This window comes from Coregonus lavaretus, assembly GCF_964263955.1.
Source record: "Coregonus lavaretus genome assembly, chromosome: 4".
NCBI lineage: Eukaryota > Metazoa > Chordata > Actinopteri > Salmoniformes > Salmonidae > Coregonus > Coregonus lavaretus.
In genome coordinates this window covers 17,157,635-17,178,009 of record NC_139991.1, presented here as the reverse complement: position 1 = coordinate 17,178,009, position 20,375 = coordinate 17,157,635, and the positions used below count along the sequence as shown (strand labels likewise).

The following is a 20,375-nucleotide window of genomic DNA, read 5'->3' as shown; positions in this document are numbered from 1 at the left end:
TCACACTTCGTTTTAACATCAGTTTGCCACTACCTTTGTAAAAACAATGACCACTTAGGCTCATGTTTTACACATCATTGATGACAACAGAACAAACCAAGATAAAAACGTGTTTAATAGTAAAGCTGAACATCAATATTTCAATGAACAAGTGTATTGTATTTTAACCTGAGAGAATAGACTGTTGTGAATATGTTTAACAAGACATTGTTACTCCTTTTGGCCTCCAGTTTAAGTTGGCCTAGAGCATGTAGAATGACAACATCATGCACATAATGCTGAACCACTGACACAAAATACTCATTTTGAATAGCCTTCATTGTCAGAGCCTACAATATCAATCAATAGTCTAGGTCTATTTTCAGAAATTGGAATACTGCACAGTAAGAAGTCACTGTGTGTACAGTAAGATTGTTTGGAGTTGCACTGTTGCACCACAGTGTTTATTGTCACAGTTTAGATGGTTTCTTTGGGATGTTGCTCTGGCATTGGGAGGAACCTTAGTCGTGGCAGTCATTCCCAACCTCCATCTTGGACACCTGTGTATGAAATAACAATAACTTACCATGTTCAGAGGACTCAGTGAACATTCACAATTCTTGTGAGATTATATCAAATCCGATAAAGCCGATGAGGAGGGAACAACCAAATGTGAGAGATCCACAGTAAAATGTAATGTTGACTGTTAGATCCCCACCTGATTATCAATGGCTCTGAACTGCCAGGACCAGCGTGTGTTGTAGAGGAATGGCCTGAGGTCAAAGCGGTTGTCATCAGGGCCATAGCTCTCAGCATGGTAGGATGGTGTAACAGTTGTCATTTTGTGTCTGTTCACAGAATACATCTGGAAGAAGTGTTTCACTTTGGCTGCCACCTGAAATGTCAATGGTCAGAAGAAGTGTTATTCTCAAATATACAAATAGATGGCATACACTGAGTGTACAAAACATTATGAACACCTCCTCTTTCCATGACATAGACTAACCAGGAGAATCCAGGTGAAAGCTATGATCCCTTATTGATGTCACTTGTTAAATCCACTTAAATCAGTGTAGATGAAGGGGAGGACACAGGTTAAAGTGTAAACATGACTTTGTGTGAAACATAACACTCTATCATTGAGGTTTTTTCTTGTTTTACATGGTAGGCATCTAATAGTATGAAAATAGTAAATGGTGTGCGATACAGGGGTGTAGAGTGACCTGTAGAGGGGAGAGGGCCTCCCTCCACGTGTGGATGAGTTTGCAGAACATGCTGTACGGGCCGCACTTGGAGATCTTCCTGAGCCGGCCAATCACAGACAGCTCCGAGTATGTCATCCCCATATCAGACTGATGAGAGGGGGACACAGAGAGAGCAAGAGAGAGGACGACAGCAAGGGATAAGGAAGAGGTCAGATTACACCATAACAGAACAAGCCATGTGCACAGATGACATCCCTGAAGAGACATTAATCTTCCAAGCTTGTGAGGTGGTATATATAGACAGCAATCATGGACAAGGGGAAGTAGAGCCACATAGTCAACACAGCCACAGAGGAAAAACATGGCGGACAATAACAACACTAGTCAAGCTGAATAGAGCTGAGGGTTTATGGTATGACTTTCACCTGTAAGTCTTAAATGTCAACTTTTCTTAATACGTATAAAGAAAGGTCAATCATAGTAGTGTGTGTACAGTATGTGAGAAAAAAAGAGAAAACGAAAGAAATAAAGATAAATGAGTTGTCACTTCATATGTGGTAGGCCCACACCCACAACAATCAACATAATCAGAGGCCCAAGGTGTCAGTGTTGCTGTAGGTGGGTGTGGTGGTGGAATCAGGCGCAGGACGCAGAAAATAAGTCCAAAAGACTTTAGTGAATGCACAAAATCAAACACGATGAAATGCCCTGAGGCGAGAACTCCGCACGCAGGCGAAAATAAACGGGCGCACTAAACATGTGCGACAAAACACTCCTATACATAGGAGGACAGCTCAACCGAGCAAACAGTATACGAAATAGCACAACGCACGACAGTGAAAACAATCACACACAACACCTGACAAACACAACGAGAACTTATAGGACACTAATGACACTAAACGACAACAGGTGTACAATACCAGACCAGACCAAACGAACATAGAAACATACAACGGTGGCAGCTAGTATTCCGGAGACGACGAACGCCGAAGCCTGCCCGAGCAAGGAAGAGAGGCAGCCTCGACCGAAACCGTGACAGTACCCCCCCCTTGACGCGCGGCTCCAGACGTGCGCCGACTCCGGCCTTGGGGACGACCAGGAGGACGCGGAGCAGGGTGCGTCGGGTGACTACGATGGAATTCCGACAGGAGAGACGGGTCCAAAATGTCTCTCCTCGGCACCCAGCATCGTTCCTCCGGGCCGTACCCCTCCCACTCCACTAGATATTGGAGACCCCCCATCCGACGTCTCGAATCCAAGATGGATCGCACGGAGTACGCCGGTGCCCCCTCGATGTCCAATGGGGGCGGAGGAGTCTCCCTGATCTAATTTTATTGGAGTGGGCCAGCTACCACCGGCCTGAGAAGAGACACATGGAACGAGGGGTTAATACTTTTATACTCAACAGGTAGTTGTAATCTGTAACACACCTCGTTCAATCTTCTCAGGACTTTAAATGGCCATACAAACCGCCGACCCAGTTTCCGACAGGGCAGGCGGAGGGGCAGCTTTCTGGTAGAGAGCCAGACTCGATCACCAGGTGCGTACACCGGTCCCTCACTGCGGTGGAGATCGGCGCTCGCCTTTTGACGACGGAGGGCTCGCTGCAGGTGGACGTGTGCAGCGTTCCATGTCTCCTCCGAGCGCCGCACCCACTCATCCACCGCAGGAGCCTCGATCTGGCTCTGCTGCCAAGGTGCCAGAACCGGCTGGTAACCTAACACACATTGGAAAGGGGTTAGGTTAGTGGAGGAATGGCGTAGGGAATTCTGGGCCATTTCGGCCCAGGGAACGTACCTTGCCCACTCCTCTGGCCGGTCCTGGCAGTATGTTCTAAGAAACCTACCCACATCCTGGTTCACACGTTCCACCTGCCCATTACTCTCCGGATGGTAACTCGAGGTGAGGCTCACCGAGACCCCCAACCGCTCCATAAAGGCTCTCCAGACTCTGGAGGTAAATTGGGGACCTCGATCAGACACAATATCCTCGGGTACCCCGTAGTGCCGGAACACATGGGTGAATAGCGCTTCGGCGGTCTGTAGGGCAGTAGGAAGGCCCGGCATAGGGAGCAAACGACAGGCCTTAGAGAACCGGTCCACAACGACCAGTATAGTGGTATTCCCCTGTGAAGGAGGAAGGTCAGTGATGAAATCCACCGAGAGGTGAGACCATGGTCGTTGTGGAACGGGCAGGGGTAGTAACTTACCCCTAGGCAGATGTCTAGGCGCCTTACACTGGGCGCACACCGAGCAGGAGGAAACATAAACCCTCACATCCCTCGCCAACGTGGGCCACCAGTACTTAGCACTAAGGCAGTGCACAGTCCGGCCGATACCAGGGTGTCCAGAGGAGGGTGACGTGTGAGCCCAATAGATCAATCGATCCCGAACCTCGAGCGGAACGTACTTCCGACCCTCCGGGCATTGAGGTGGACTAGGGTCGGTGCGCAACGCCCGCTCGAGTTCAGCATCGACCTCCCACACTACCGGTGCCACCAGACAAGACTCCGGCAGTATGGGAGTGGGCTCCACGGACCTCTCCTCCGTGTCATACCGCCGAGACAGTGCGTCTGCCTTACCGTTCTGTGACCCAGGGATGTACGTGATCTTAAATACGAACCGGGTCAAAAACATATTCCACCGCGCCTGGCGAGGGTTCAGTCTCCTCGCTGCCCGGATGTACTCCAGGTTACGGTGATCCGTCAAAATGAGGAAAGGGTGTTGAGCCCCCTCAAGCCAGTGCCTCCACACCTTTAGGGCCTGTACCACGGCTAACAGCTCCCTGTCCCCTACGTCATAATTTCGCTCCGCCGGACTGAGCTTCTTGGAATAAAAAGCACAGGGGCGGAGTTTAGGTGGTGTGCCGGACCGTTGCGAAAGCACGGCTCCTATACCGGCCTCTGACGCGTCCACCTCTACCTGAAATGGTAAAGAGGGATCCGGATGCGCCAGCACCGGAGCCGAGGTAAACAGGTCCTTCAGCCTCCCAAACGCCCTGTCCGCCTCGGCTGACCACTGCAGACGCACCGGACCCCCCTTCAAAAGAGACGTTATGGGAGCTGCCACCTGTCCAAAACCCCGGATAAACCTCCGGTAGTAATTCGCAAACCCCAAAAACTGCTGCACCTCCTTCACAGTGGTTGGCGTTTGCCAATTACGCACGGCCGACACCCGGTCTACCTCCATCCACACCCCTGACGCAGACAACTGATAACCCAAAAAGGAGACCGACTCCTGGAAAAACAGACACTTCTCTGCCTTGACATACAGGTCGTGCTCCAACAGCCTCCGCAACACTCGGCGCACCAGAGCCACATGCTCGACTCGGGTAGACGAGTACACGAGAATGTCATCTGTGTACACGACCACCCCCTGCCCCTGCATGTCCCTGAATATCTCATCCACGAATGATTGGAAAACTGAAGGAGCGTTCATCAACCCGTATGGCATGACTAGATACTCGTAATGGCCCGAGGTGGTACTAAAGGCTGTCTTCCATTCATCGCCCTCCCTAATGCGCACCAAGTTGTATGCGCTCCTGAGATCTAATTTAGTGAAGAACCTCGCCCCGTGCAATGACTCCGTCATGGTCGCAATCAGCGGGAGTGGATAACTGTACTTCACCGTGATCTGATTGAGACTACGGTAATCAATGCACGGGCGTAACCCACCATCCTTTTTCTTCACAAAAAAGAAACTCGAGGACGCGGGGGAAGTGGAGGGCCGTATGTATCCTATGTATCTCAGAGATTCGTCTATGTAAGTCTCCATAGCTCTCTTCTCCTCCTGAGACAGAGGATACACATGGCTCCGTGGGAGCGCAGCTCCTGCCTGGAGTTCTATCGCACAATCTCCCTGCCTATGGGGAGGCAACTGCGTCGCCCTTGACTTACTGAACACAATAGCCAAATCCCCATACTCAGGGGGAACGTGCAATGCGGGCACCTGGTTTGGACTCTCCACCGAGGTAGCCCCTACGGAAACGCCTAAACATCGACCCACACACTGGTCAGACCACTCCATCAGAGCCCTCTCCTGCCACGAAATCGACGGGTTATGGTTACTCAACCAGGGCATGCCCAGCACCACCGGATACGCAGGCGAGTCGATCAGAAATAGCTGGATCATCTCCTGATGACCCCCCTGCGCACACATCCTAAGTGGCGCCGTGACCTCCCTGATCAAGCCCGATCCCAACGGACGGCTATCTAGGGCATGAACGGGGAAGGGGACGTCAACAGGACGAAGGGGAATCCCTAAATCTAAACAAAATTTCCTATCAACAAAATTCCCAGCCGCGCCTGAATCTACCAGCGCCTTATGCTGGGAATGAGGTGCTACCTGTGGAAAACGTACAGGTATACATAAGTGCGCAACAGAGAGCTCTGGGTGAGTGGGGCGCCTACTCACCTGGAAGGACTCCCCAGTGCGGGGCCTGTCGTCTTCTCCCCTAGGAGGCCATCCCCAGCACCTAGCCGCGGTGTGTCCTCCCCGACCACAGTTAGTGCAGGAGATGGACCCCCTCGTACTCCGACCCCTCCTCTCTCTAGCGCCAGCGCCCCCGAGCTCCATGGGGCACGGCTCGGAGGCGCTGGAGGGTGAAATGGACGGACCCCCCTCGGGACGTCCGCGGGTAGCTAGCAGGGTATCCAGCCTGATGGACATGTCGACTAACTGGTCGAACGAAAGGCTGGTGTCCCGACAGGCCAGCTCCCTACGGACGTCCTCACGTAGACTACTGCGGTAGTGATCGATGAGGGCCCGCTCATTCCACCCTGCATCCGCCGCTAGAGTACGGAATTCCAACGCGAACTCCTGGGCACTCCTCTTCCCCTGCACCGTGACACAATGACACATCTGGCTCCACTAGAGGTGACATGTTGACTTGTTACCTCATCAGTCTGCGACACCTGGCCGTCCGTCAGGGGCTCCAGCTCTGCAGTGGGAGGTGCAGCCATGATACTACAGAGCACATAAAGACAGTTGCCAACATGGTGAGTCTCTTGACATTATAGTGACTGTTTTGTATCATCCCAGAGAAGAAGATGGGATTGCAGAGCAGCGGGCTTCACCTTCTGAGGGCGGTGAGCTGGAACTGTTCGACACAGTACTGCAGGAAGCTCTTCAGGTCTGTCTTACTGATGCCCCCAATGGGGTTGATGTCAGCACTGGAGCAGTCATACTTAGTGAAGTAGCCAGTGAGGCTGCAGAAAAGAGGGGTATTGAGGTGAGGGTCAATAACAGAGAGGGGTCAAATACAGAGAGAGGTCATACTCTTCGTACTCTTCTGTTGGACTGAAGCAGACAGCACAGTTTTTTAAAAAGTGAGACAGAAAATATTAAATATCTAAATGAAACATTGACATTCTCTAGTACTCACTAACCTCTCATCCACATTGGCTGAGCCAAGGACTAGGAGGCCACCAGGTTTACCCTCAGCCCACTGACAGAGCTGAGCAAAGAGGTAGGCCAGAATCATCCTGATACGGGCCTGGGTGGGACAGGATAGTGGATAAAGGATCATAAAATTCACACACCACACAATTGCTTACTCAGATCAGACCGTTTAACTGAAACATGGTGTGAGGATTGTAGTGAGCATGTGTGAATATGCAAGTAAATGGCGCAATAAAAGAGAAATGCAAGCAGGATGAAAGCCCTGCTCATCTCAGAAACACATTTTTTTGTTCACTTTGCAAAAACGGGTCTCTGCTTTGCTGTAGTGTTTCAGGTAACACCTGAACAATGTACTGGAGTACTCCTTGACCCTTTACACTTAACCCACCTGCACATTCTGTAGGGCAAGGTTTTCTCTGGTGCTTCCACCATTAACACGGAACTGGGGACACTTTCCCGTAACCATGGAGAAGATTCCCAGCATGCCTTTCACTGCCATGTCGATATTGAGGTTCATGTGTGAGCTGAATAAACGAGAAATACAAAGAAGAAAAATAACTTTCGAAGGAAAGCATAAGGTGAGATTTGTAACAGATGCAAGTCTCATTGTGTTCTAATTTGTTATTCTGTAACTACCCAACTATGATGGGGCCAGTGACGCTCACCTGCCAACCTGAGCGGCCAGCTCTTTGGCCCTGTTACGGGTTCCCTCCGAGGAGTTCTCACTGGCCATGTAGCAGGTGGTGAAGATGCGTCCACACAGCTCCCGTGGGTCCAGAGGGGTGTAGGACACATCACTCACTACCCGTTGAACATCCTCCAGCACCTGAGAGTCTGATGTAGGGAGAGGGAGGGAGAGAGAAGGAAAGATTGCGTGGTCAGAACCTGTAGTGACAAACTTTGTATGCAACGTCAAACTTTAGAATAGGAGCCATGTGCTTTTGTGTCACTTGTGGGACACAACAAAACACTATGGGCCTGTACAGAGTCCAGTCCAGTACTCACTGCCATCTCTGACTGCCTGGCAGACCAGCACACACATGGAGTAGACAATGCAGGCTGTAGAGGAACTGTCCACACCGCCACTGAGTGGCAGGAGGAAACCAGCCTGGAGCAGGGAATAACAGGAGTGTTTATGGATAGAGATAGACAGACAATATAAATATTCAGTACATTTTGTATATTCTTTGTATATTCAGTACAAATATTCAGTAATAAGCAAGTAAGCATAAGCACATTTACACATAATTTACACCTAATATAGGACTACTCACCTGACCACTTCTCCTCAGGTAGTCCCAAAGCCAACATGCTGGACCCAGGCTGAAGACAACAAAGACAAGAACACAGAGACAAACATGTACATGTATTTGACATGGGTCAAATTGCGGGTTAGAATGAAGGCCCTGTGCTGTTTGTCACATGAATGGAAGGGTATGTACAGTGGGGAGAATAAGTATTTGATACACTGCCGAATTTGCAGGTTTTCCTACTTACAAAGCATGTAGAGGTCTGTAATTTTTATCATAGGTACACTTCAACTGTGAGAGACCAGAAAATCACATTGTATGATTTTTAAGTAATTCATTTGCATTTTATTGCATGACATAAGTATTTGATCACCTACCAACCAGTAAGAATTCCGGCTCTCACAGACCTGTTAGTTTTTCTTTAAGAAGCCCTCCTGTTCTCCACTCATTACCTGTATTAACTGCACCTGTTTGAACTCGTTACCTGTATAAAAGACACCTGTCCACACACTCAATCAAACAGACTCCAACCTCTCCACAATGGCCAAGACCAGAGAGCTGTGTAAGGACATCAGGGATAAAATTGTAGACCTGCACAAGGCTGGGATGGGCTACAGGACAATAGGCAAGCAGCTTGGTGAGAAGGCAACAACTGTTGGCGCAATTATTAGAAAATGGAAGAAGTTCAAGATGACGGTCAATCACCCTCGGTCTGGGGCTCCATGCAAGATCTCACCTTGTGGGGCATCAGTGATCATGAGGAAGGTGAGGGATCAGCCCAGAACTACACGGCAGGACCTGATCAATGACCTGAAGAGAGCTGGGACCACAGTCTCAAAGAAAACCATTAGTAACACACTACGCCGTCATGGATTAAAATCCTGCAGCGCACGCAAGGTCCCCCTGTTCAAGCCAGCGCATGTCCAGGCCCGTCTGAAGTTTGCCAATGACCATCTGGATGATCCAGAGGAGGAATGGGAGAAGGTCATGTGGTCTGATGAGACAAAAATATAGCTTTTTGGTCTAAACTCCACTCGCCGTGTTTGGAGGAAGAAGAAGGATGAGTACAACCCCAAGAACACCATCCCAACCGTGAAGCATGGAGGTGGAAACATCATTCTTTGGGGATGCTTTTCTGCAAAGGGGACAGGACGACTGCACCGTATTGAGGGGAGGATGGATGGGGCCATGTATCGCGAGATCTTGGCCAACAACCTCCTTCCCTCAGTAAGAGCATTGAAGATGGGTCGTGGCTGGGTCTTCCAGCATGACAACGACCTGAAACACACAGCCAGGGCAACTAAGGAGTGGCTCCGTAAGAAGCATCTCAAGGTCCTGGAGTGGCCTAGCCAGTCTCCAGACCTGAACCCAATAGAACATATTTGGAGGGAGCTGAAAGTCTGTATTGCCCAGCGACAGCCACGAAACCTGAAGGATCTGGAGAAGGTCTGTATGGAGGAGTTGGCCAAAATCCCTGCTGCAGTGTGTGCAAACCTGGTCAAGACCTAAGGGAAATGTATGATCTCTGTAATTGCAAACAAAGGTTTCTGTACCAAATATTAAGTTCTGCTTTTCTGATGTATCAAATACTTATGTCATGCAATAAAATGCAAATTAATTACTTAAAAATCATACAATGTGATTTTCTGGATTTTTGTTTTAGATTCCGTCTCTCACAGTTGAAGTGTACCTATGATAAAAATTACAGACCTCTACATGCTTTGTAAGTAGGAAAACCTGCAAAATCGGCAGTGTATCAAATACTTGTTCTCCCCACTGTATGTGTACACTGTAAACTGTAAAGAGGTGGGCAGTCCCATGATCTGGAAAGTAACTTTTAAAAAAACGTGTCTTTCTAGTTTTAACTTCTCTCAGACAGGGATTGGCTCCACCAAAGACATGCAGCTCAGTTTCAGACACAAAGGGAGCAGTCAGGGCAAATGAATGTCACACACAAAGCTCCTGAATCCACTGGGTGGCAATATAGTAGGCTGCTATCTCTGTATGTTTCCAATGATTCCATGGTGAACAAACAAAATACAGGGAGACACAGTCAAAAATAGCTACTATTTATTTTTGGAAGCATTTTAGCCACACAACACTCTTGTGATCACAGTCTTTATCAGGGGGTGCCATACCTAATCTCCTCCTCAGGGGTGTGGAACTGCCACTCAATGGGCTGGTGAGTGGGGAGGTAGACATCTTCACAATCAGACAGGGAAAAGTCCACTTTGACTCTATGGCACGGTTTGTGCTCATACTCCTGAACACAGTGGAGCAGAAGACATATCAGCAAACCACGTGACATTTAAAATGTAATGGGCATGCTATTTTGAGTCTGAGTCAATAACTGAAGGGAGAAGGTAAAGTGACTCTTGAGTGTGTACCCAGTATAGGGAGGAAAGACAACACCAGACAGAGACAGAGCCTTGGCTTAGGGAGTTGAATGTTGAACAGGATTACCTCTGGCTTCCCTTGAGTGGCTAGTTTCACTTGGGAAGTAATGTGTTTCTGAATCACACCTACCATTTCTGAGAAGTAAAAAGTGCCCTGTTTTGAAGAGAGATGTCAGCTCACCACGTGTGGGTGGCAACGCTCTCCTCTGTAGCTGCGGACATCCTCCAGATCAAGAGTGGCAGTCACAACCTCCTGAAACAGACACACACACATACAGAGGTTCCACATTGTCCAATGGTTCACTTTGGGAATGGCTAACATTAACAATAACATTATACAACATGCTGACTTGGCCAGTCCATATAATCAAACACAGCTCACCCTGGTATGTGACGTGAGAGTGCAGTGAGGGTGAAAGAATAGGCTGTAAGATATTGTTCTCACATTTACTTTCTGTTATGTTGAGCCTGTCCTTACCACGTCATCCAGGGAGAACTGTGTTCCCTGGGCCACTATGTCCCCGTTGATGGCCACCATGGCACAACCATCATAGTAGAGTCTGTCTCCATCACAACCCTTCTGATTGGCAAACATGTAGATCCCCCCACTCTGTGCAAAATAATAACACAATTGTCCTTAATCCACTTGTAATATCAGAAACCGCCCAACTTCATTACTATGCAATAACAATTTACTAAAATAACATGTAACAACAATGTTGTTATTGTAGTAATTACAGTGTTATTACACACGTCTAGGATCAATGTAATGATAGGTGCTACCCAAACTCAAAATAATCAAAATATACAGTACCAGTCAACAGTTTGGACACCTACTCATTCAAGGGTTTTTCATAATTGTTACTATTTTCTACATTGTAGAATAATAGTGAAGACATAAAAACGATGAAATAACACAAATGTAATCATGTGGTAACCAAAAACGTGTTAAACAAATCAAACTATATAGGCAAAATATATAGGCAAAACACTGTATGAAATGGAGCAGTATTATAATGACAAAACAGTGCCTCCAAGTGGTTACTGGGCTGGCAACATGCAGTCCCTCTATTCTCACTACACATCCTGTATAACAGGGGTACTCAACTCTTACACTACGAGGTCCGGAGCCTGCTGGTTTTCTGTTCTAGCTGATAATGAATTGCACACACCTGGTGACCCTAATCAGTCCCTGATTAGAGGGGAACAATTTTAAAATGCAGTGGGACTGGCTTCAAGGTCCAGAGTTGAGTTTGAGGGCTGTATAACATGTGCATGCGTCCGTGCATGTGTCCATCCGTGTGTTTGATCACCTTTGTGGTGGCTGATTTAACTAGGTTGACTCTGTGGTCTGCCTTGCGTAGCTCGTGGTAGCTGGCTGAGGAGTTGGTGAAGATCTCCACACCATCTAGACCCATGTCCACATGGGGGCTGCCAAGCACATGACATTCCCACATACAGTTGAAGTCGGAAGTTTACATAGGTTGGAGTCATTAAAACTCGTTTTCCAACCACTCCACAAATTTCTTGTTAACAAACTATAGTTTTGGAGAGTCGGTTAGGACATCTACTTTGTGCACAAGTAATTTTTCCAACAATTGTTTACAGACAGATTATTTCACTTATAATTCACTTAATCACAATTCCAGTGGGTCAGATGTTTACATACACTAAGTTGACTGTGCCTTTAAACAGCTTGAAAAATTCCAGAAAATGATGTCATGGCTTTAGAAGCTTCTGATAGGCTAATTGACATCATTTGAGTCAATTGGAGGTGTACCTGTGGATGTATTTCAAGGCCTACCTTCAAACTCAGTGCCTCTTTGCTTGACATAATGGGAAAATCAAAAGAAATCAGCCAAGAAAAAAAAATGGTAGACCTCCACAAGTTTGGTTCATCCTTGGGAGCGATTTCCACGTTCATCTGTCCAAACAATAGTATGCAAGTATAAACACCATGGGACCACGCAGCCGTCATACCACTCAGGAAGGAGACGCGTTCTGTCTCCTAGAGATTGGTGCGAAAAGTGCAAATCAATCCCAGAACAACAGCAAAGTACCTTCTGAAGATGCTGGAGGAAACAGGTACAAAAGTATCTATATCCACAGTAAAACGAGTCCTATATCGACATAACCTGAAAGGCCGCTCAGCAAGGAAGAAGCCACTGCTCCAAAACTGCCATAAAAAAAGCCAGACTATGGTTTGCAACTGCACATGGGGACAAAGATCGTACTTTTTTGAGAAATGTCCTCTGGTCTGATGAAACAAAAATAGAACTGTTCGGCCATAATGACCATCGTTATGTTTGGAGGAAAAAGGGGATGGCTTGCAAGCTGAAGAACACCATCCCAACCGTGAAGCACGGGGGTGGCAGCATCATGCTGTGGGGGTGCTTTGCTGCAGGAGGGACTGGTGCACTTCACAAAATAGATGGCATCATGAGGAAGGAAAATTATGTGGATATATTAAAGCAACATCTCAAGACATCAGTCAGGAAGTTAAAGCTTGGTCGCAAATGGGTCTTCCAAATGGACAATGACCCCAAGCATACTTCCAAAGTTGTGGCAAAATGGCTTAAGGACAACAAAGTCAAGGTATTTGAGTGGCCATCACAAAGCCCTGACCTTAATCCTATAGAAGATTTGTGGGCAGAACTGAAAAAGCGTGTGCGAGCAAGGAGGCCTACAAACCTGACTCAGTTACACCAGCTCTGTCAGGAGGAATGGGCCAAAATTCACCCAACTTATTGTGGGAAGCTTGTGGAAGGCAACCCAAAACGTTTGACCCAAGTTAAACAATTTAAAGGCAATGCTACCAAATACTAATTGAGTGTATGTAAACTTCTGACTCACTGGGAATGTGATGAAAGAAATAAAAGCTGAAATAAATCATTCTCTCTACAATTATTCTGACATTTCACATTCTTAAAATAAAGTGGTGATCCTAACTGACCTAAGACAGGGAATTTTTACTAGGATTAAATGTCAGGAATTGTGAAAAACTGAGTTTACATGTATTTGGCTAAGGTGTATGTAAACTTCCGACATCAACTGTACATCATTACAGACTGCAGCTTACTAGAAAAACACACACACACTGTATATAATTATTCACATTTGCAATCTCACTCAATCTCTCAAAAACATTTGAGCTCTCTTTCAATCCATTACACAAATAACTAACGACACACAGTATTTCACAACTCATTACAGAAATTGATTTAGGTTTGAAAAGAGTCCTTCATTTGAGACTCTTAACTGAATGTACCTCCTAGGGTTCCACAGCTCAGCACAGATCTCACTCCCGATGCAGGTGTCTTTGGTTGAGAGGACGCAGTCACCAAAGGGGACAGTGTCCTTCAAGAGACAGAACAATGGAAAGGAATTTCATTAACGATCACATTAAATGGATGATACTATTGATTGCTGCACATATACAGTACCAGTCAAAAGTTTGGATACACCTACTTATTCAAGGGTTTTTCTTTATTTTACTATTTTTTACATTGTAGAATAATAGTGAAGACATAAAAACTATGAAATAACACATATTGAATCATGTAGTAACCAAAAAATTCATAAACAAATCTAAATATATTTTAGATTTTTAATTCTTCAAAGTAGCCATCCTTTGCCTTCATGACTCCCGAGTGGTACAGCGGTCTAAAGCACTGCATCTCAGCGCTAGAGGCGTCACTACTACAGACCCTGGTTCGATTCCAGGCTGTATCACAATCTAGCCGTGATTGGGAATCCCATAGGGCGGCGCACAATTAGCCAGCATCGTCCGGGTTTGGTCGGGGTAGGCCATCATTGAAAGTAACAATTTGTTCTTAACTGACTTGCCTAGTTACATTTTAAAAATGACAGCTTTGCATTCTCTCAACCAGCTTCATGAGGAATGCTTTACCAACAGTTTTGAAGTTCCCACAAATGCTGAGAACTTGTTGGCTGCTTTTCCAACTCATCACAAACCTTCTCAGTTGGGTTGAGGTCGGGTGATTGTGGAGGCCAGGTCATCTGATGCAGCACTCCATCCCTCTGCTTGGTCAAATAGCCCTTAAAACAGCCTGGAGGTGTGTTTTGAGTCATTGTCCTGTTGAAAAACGAATTATATTCCCACTAAGCACAAACCAGATGGGATGGCGTATCGCTGCAGAATGCTGTGATAGCCATGCTGGTTAAGTGTGCCTTTAATTCTAAATAAATCACTGACAGTGTCACCAGCAAAGCACCCCTACACCATCACACCTCCTCCTCCATGCTTCACAGTGGGAACCACACATGGGGAGATCATCCGTTCACCTACTCTGCGTCTCACAAAGACACGGCGGTTGGAACCAAAAATCTCAAATTTGGACTAAGACCAAAATAAAGATTTCCACCGGTCTAATGTCCATTGCTCGTGTTTCTTGGCCCAAGCAAGTCTCTTCTTATTGTTGGTGTCCTTTAGTAGTGGTTTCTTTGCAGCAATTCGACCATGAAGGCCGGATTCACGCAGTCTCCTCTGAACAGTTGATGTTGAGATGTGTCTGTTACTTGAACTCTGTGAAGCATTTATTTGGGCTGCAATCTGAGGTGCAGTTAACTCTAATTAACCTATCCTCTGCAGCAGAGGTAACTCTGGGTCTTCCTTTCCTTTGGCGGTCTTCATAAGAGCCAGTTTCATCATAGTGCTTGATGGTTTTTGCGACTGCACTTGAAGAAACTTTCAAAGTTCTTGACATTTTCTGGATTGACTGACCTTCATGTCTTAAAGTAATGATGGACTGTCATTTGTCTTTGCTTATTTGAGCTGTTCTTGCCATAATATGGACTTGGTCTTTTACCAAATAGGGCTATCTTCTGTATACCACCCATACCTTGTCATAACACAACTGATTGGTTCAAACGTATTAAGAAGGAAAGAAATGCCACAAATTAACATTTAACAAGGCACACCTGTTAATTGAAATGCATTCCAGGTGACTACCTCGTGAAGCTGGTTGAGAGAATGCCAAGAGTGTGCACATTTTGATTTGTTTAACACTATTTTGGTTACTACATGATTATATATGTGTTATTTTATAGTTTTGATGTCTTCACTATTATTCTACAATGTAGAAAATAGTCAACATAAAGAAAAACCCTGTAATGAGTAGGTGTGTCCAAACCTTTGACTGGTACTGTATAATAATGATACAGTTTCCCTTTAAATGAAGAAACGTGCAAATAATCCTCTTATCACTGATCCTTGTTAGTGCATACCAACACCCCGCCATTAGAGAGAGAGGTAAGGAGAGAGATGGATCCTACCTGTCCTGTCACGTCCTGGATCATCCTGGGCAGGAAGTACTCCTCCACATGTCTGTGGCAGACAAGCACAATACTGCCATGTTCAAAGCAAAGTTTATTGGTCGCGTACAGAGATTTGCAGGTGTTATGACAGGTGTAGCAAAATGCGTATATGTTATTACAGTATGTGTGATGTGAAATAAATGGCTTATTGTCCTTTTCCACTTACCAAATGTGCTTTGCCCTTAGATCTAAACATTTAAAAACATGCTCCGGAACTATGGCGACTACTGAGTATTTTTAAACCTCCCGCTTTGGGCTGGATAGTGTCCATGTGTAGCTCATACATGCATAATCTATGAGCATAATTACTGTCTTACTTCAATTAGCCACGAAATCCCTAGTTTGAAAGCAACTGTTTTCTGGAAGCTGTGCTGCGCCATTTTCCCTACATTTTCCCCAACGTGGGCCAGCCCCGTAGCAATTCGAGTTCTAGCCAATGAGCTTCAGCCCTTCGCCATTTGAGTGTAAACTAGCAAGATGCACACACAGCAGAGCTAGAGAGAGAGCAATGACATGGTGCACATATCTGAACATTCAGTACCTTCGGAAGTATTCAGACCCCTTGACTTCTTCCAGATTTTGTTACGGTACAGCCTTATTCTAAAATTGATCAAATTTGTTTTTTCACCTCATCAATCTACACACAATACCCCATAATTACAAAGCAAAACCAGGTTTTTAGAAATGTTTGCAAATGTATTAAAAATAAACAACGGAAATATTACATTCACATAAGTATTCAGACCCTTTACTCAGTACTTTGTTGAAGCACCTTTGGCAGCGATTACAGCCTTGAGTCTTCTTGGATGTGACGCTACAAGCTTGGCACACCTGTATTTGGGGAGTTTCTCCCATTCTTCTCTGCAGATCCTCTCAAGCTCTGTCAGGTTGGATGGGGAGCATCGCTGCACTATTTTCAGGTCTCTCTAGAGATGTTCGATCGGGTTCAAGTCAAGGCTCTGGCTGGGCCACTCAAGGACATTCAGAGACTTGTCCCGAAGCCTCTCCTACGTTGTCTTGGCTGTGTGCTTAGGGTCGTTGTTCTGTTGTAAGGTGAACCTTCGCCTCAGTCTGAGATCCTGAGCGCTCTGGAGCAGGTTTTCATCAAGTATCTCTCTGTACTTTGCTCCATTCATCTTTCCCTCGATTCTGACTAGTCTCACAGTCCCTGCCGCTGAAAAACATCCCCACAGCATGATGCTGCCACCACCATGCTTCATCGTAGGGATGGTGCAAGGTTTCCTCCAGACGTGAAGCTTGGCATTCAGGCCAAAGAGTTCAATCTTGGTTTCATCAGACCAGAGAATCTTGTTTCTCATGGTCTCAGAGTCTTTAGGTGCCTTTTGGCAAACTCCAAGCGGGCAGTCATGTGCCTTTTACTGAGGAGTGGCTTCCGTCTGGCCACTCTACCATAAAGGCCTGATTGGTGGAGTGCTGCAGAGATGGTTGTCCTTCTGGAAGGATCTCCCATCTCCACAGAGGAACTCTGGAGCTCTATCAGAGTGACCATTGGGTTCTTGGTCACCTCCCTGACCAAGGCCCTTCTCCCCCGATTGCTCAGTTTGGCTGGGCGGCCAGCTCTAGGAAGAGTCTTGGTGGTTCCAAACTTCTTCCATTTAAGAATGATGGAGGCCACTGTGTTCTTGGGGACTTTCAATGCTGCAGAAATGTTTGGTACCCTTCCCCAGTTCTGTGCCTCGACACAATACTGTCTCGGAGCTCTACGGACAATTCCTTCAACCTCATGGCTTGGTTTTTGGTCTGACATGCACTGTCAACTGTGGGACCTTATATAGACAGCTGTGGGCCTTTCCAAATCATGTCCAATCAATTGAATTTACCTCAGGTGGAGTCCAATCAAGTTGTAGAAACATCTCAATAATGATCAATGGAAACAGGATGCGCCTGAGCTGAATTTCGAGTCTCATAGCAAAGGGTCTGAATACTTTTGTAAATAAGGTATTTCTGTTTTTTATTTGTAATACATTTGCAAACATGTCTAAAAACCTGTTTTCGCTTCGTCATTATGGGGTATTTTGTGTAGATTGATGAGGAAAAACATTGATTTAATCAATTTTAGAATAAGCCTGTAACGTAACAAAATGTGGAAAAAGTGAAGGGGTCTGAATACTTTCCGAAGGCACTGTATGTGACATAGTATGCAATTTGAGACTACTTTTGGCCTACTTTCAGAACTACTGGCTAAAAAGTATACACAAGTACCGGAGAATCTCTTTAATTTCACTGTTTATCAAAGTATTATCATTATGTTCAGAAGGAAGGCAGATTCTATGTTGATCACTAACCTGAGTTTATTCCATGGTGAAAACCAGCGGAACTCCCGGTTGTTCCCATAGTTGGCCAGCAGCATCTTGGGTCGGATCAACAAGATTTTCCTTTAAAAAGAGTGTAAAAATGGTGAACAATTACACCTAATTGCTTTTGACGATGCACATAACATACATACATTCAGAATTGCTTATTTCCAAGACTTACCCGTTGAGGAAAATGACTCTACAGTTGTACCGAACATTATGATGCATGATGGGCCTGAGGGGGATTTAGAGAACATTACCAGGAGGCAAAGAGAGGCACAACAGAGCTGAAGTGCTTGTGAGAAGTGTGACTGACATGCCAACATCGCAGATGATGTCCTGGGTGACAGGTGACTCCAGCAGCTTCCTGAGTACCTGGAAGCAGTGCAGCAGGGTGTCTGACTCGTAGAAGTGGTCCGCACAGCCATACCCACTGATGACCAGGGACAGAAAGAGAGGAGGTTGAGGGAAAGTTCATGGAAAATCAGAGCAGGCATGGCCATGTAGGAGGCGTATTATATGCAAATGCACAGAGCTTTATAGGAGTCAAATAAAAAGCCCACAAACAAAGACATACATTTGTCTATTAAACTAAATGGGCTACTTACTGTATACTGTAATGTACTCAACAATCACAACTTTGATGAAGGAGATGTAAATAATAAATACCATATTTCCAGTTCAGGTCCCAATCTGTATTTTGCCCCGTGAGACTTGGCTATCGCGATACCTAGTCATGAGAATATATCATTATTAAAGTGAACGTCATGTCCAGAGTCCTCATTTGCAAGATTTGCATACTATTCCTGAAGAGCAAGTAGCCTAGTATAGTAGACTACAGGCTTATGAGTGGAATGTCTATAGGTCATTACAACACCATATGACCTTTAAGACAGCTCTGTATATGAACCCACTACAGTTTAAGTTAAATGGACAATGCATCTTCAATTCATGGATTTTTACTTCGGAGAGGCTTGCAGAGTGTGCTACCCAATTATTTTATTCGGACTTACTTCTCAGTATTCTCTCCAAGTTTCCGTCAAAATCTAGTGCCCATTGATTCAAGGAGCACGTAGCTAATATAACCTTTCGTCCCATTTCATATAATGGTGCAACAAATTAGCCTTGCTGATATTCAAACGTTGGACCTTCAATTCTCAAATGAGTTACTGTAACACTCGACTCAATACTATCTGAGTTGCAACGTTGTGTCACTTCGATCCGGGCACTACTACTACAGATAGAACAATGAGACAGATATTTCACCGGATGTATAAATGTGAAGCATCCGCTTGGCGTTTCCACTCGCTCAAACAATGTACCAAATATGGTAGTGAGAGGAAGCCGAGTGGCCGGCAGTGGGAGAAGATGGATTTTGGCCGACATTCTGCTAATTTTTTCATAAATTAAACATTTGATCTCACTGGTTTTGTAGACTTTACCCTTTGCCAAAGTTTCAAAACGTTACTAGAACGCGCCAATAGGATCTCGCTAGCTCGTGCTTGGCTCTGCCCACCTCCTTCCTTGTTCTGCCCACTATGAACCATTTGAAACGACAGGCTGTGGTCTATCTTGGTTTAGTTTAAAAAAAATCTTTGCTACTACTGCCCCTCCTCCTTTATATCTTATTAAAGAGACAGGAAGCTTATTTACACAACCAGCTGCTGCGCCTCTGCTGTACAAAATTAGGACACCTGTAAAGAGTAGATCTACCGGTAGTCTTCATATTCTTTTAGAAATTGTCCATATTTCAGACAACAAAAATTGTGATGCTTCCATAAATAAAAAATATTGTGGAAAACCAAGGTGAAAAGTAGATCTCAAACTTCACAGGTTGTGTAAAGTTGTGACTTCATGAAAAAATTGACAATATAAAAGTAGCCTACTACTCAATCTATAAATATTTATATATTTTATAAACTACATCATCCTGTAGTATTCTGTCATCATATGACAGATGTATGCATGAAGACAGTAGAGCTACTTGTTCCACTTTAAGAAATGGAACACTAGTCACTTAAATAATGTTTACATATCTTGCACTACTCATCTCATATGTATATACTGTATTCTATTCTATAATATTCTAATGTATCTTAGTCCATGCCGCTCTGTCATTACTTGTCCATATATGTATATATTCTTAAATTCCATTCCTTTTGTGTGTATTGGGTATATGTTGTGAAATTGTTAGATATTACTTGTTAGATATTACTGCACTGTCGGAGCTAGAAGCACAAGCATTTCGCTACACCCGCAATAACATCTGCTAAACACATGTATGTGACAAATAACATTTGATTTGATTTGATTTGATGTCCACTTATTGGTTCAAAATATGTTGAGGAGTTATTTGGGTTTACTGTCAGGTAATGGCCCATCCATTCATGAGCTCATCAGGCGCTAGTGGCTTCAGGTCCGTGTTACCCAATCAGAGGTCGATATGGCAGTGTGGCGCATACCCTACTGAGACGTTATTGGCTGTACGTTC

The 20,375-nt window shown here is 45.4% G+C and overlaps 1 protein-coding gene across 1 annotated transcript; it reads right to left on the bottom strand.

Annotated features, from left to right (window-relative positions):
* Positions 1–97: 97 nt before the first annotated feature.
* LOC311127610 (glutamine-dependent NAD(+) synthetase-like) lies at positions 98–19,097 on the bottom strand. Its single transcript, XM_084159435.1, has 21 exons — positions 18,898–19,097; positions 18,554–18,614; positions 18,201–18,317; positions 18,066–18,119; positions 17,876–17,965; positions 15,528–15,579; positions 13,501–13,589; positions 11,546–11,663; positions 10,711–10,842; positions 10,414–10,485; positions 9,975–10,099; positions 7,861–7,909; positions 7,592–7,694; positions 7,252–7,420; positions 6,975–7,110; positions 6,574–6,680; positions 6,262–6,393; positions 6,082–6,151; positions 1,203–1,331; positions 698–874; positions 98–539 (listed from the first exon to the last, which is right to left on the bottom strand). Exons 1-21 carry the CDS (start codon positions 18,980–18,982, stop codon positions 501–503), a joined length of 2,106 nt encoding a protein of 701 aa, XP_084015561.1. The 5' UTR covers positions 18,983–19,097; the 3' UTR covers positions 98–500.
* Positions 19,098–20,375: the final 1,278 nt, after the last annotated feature.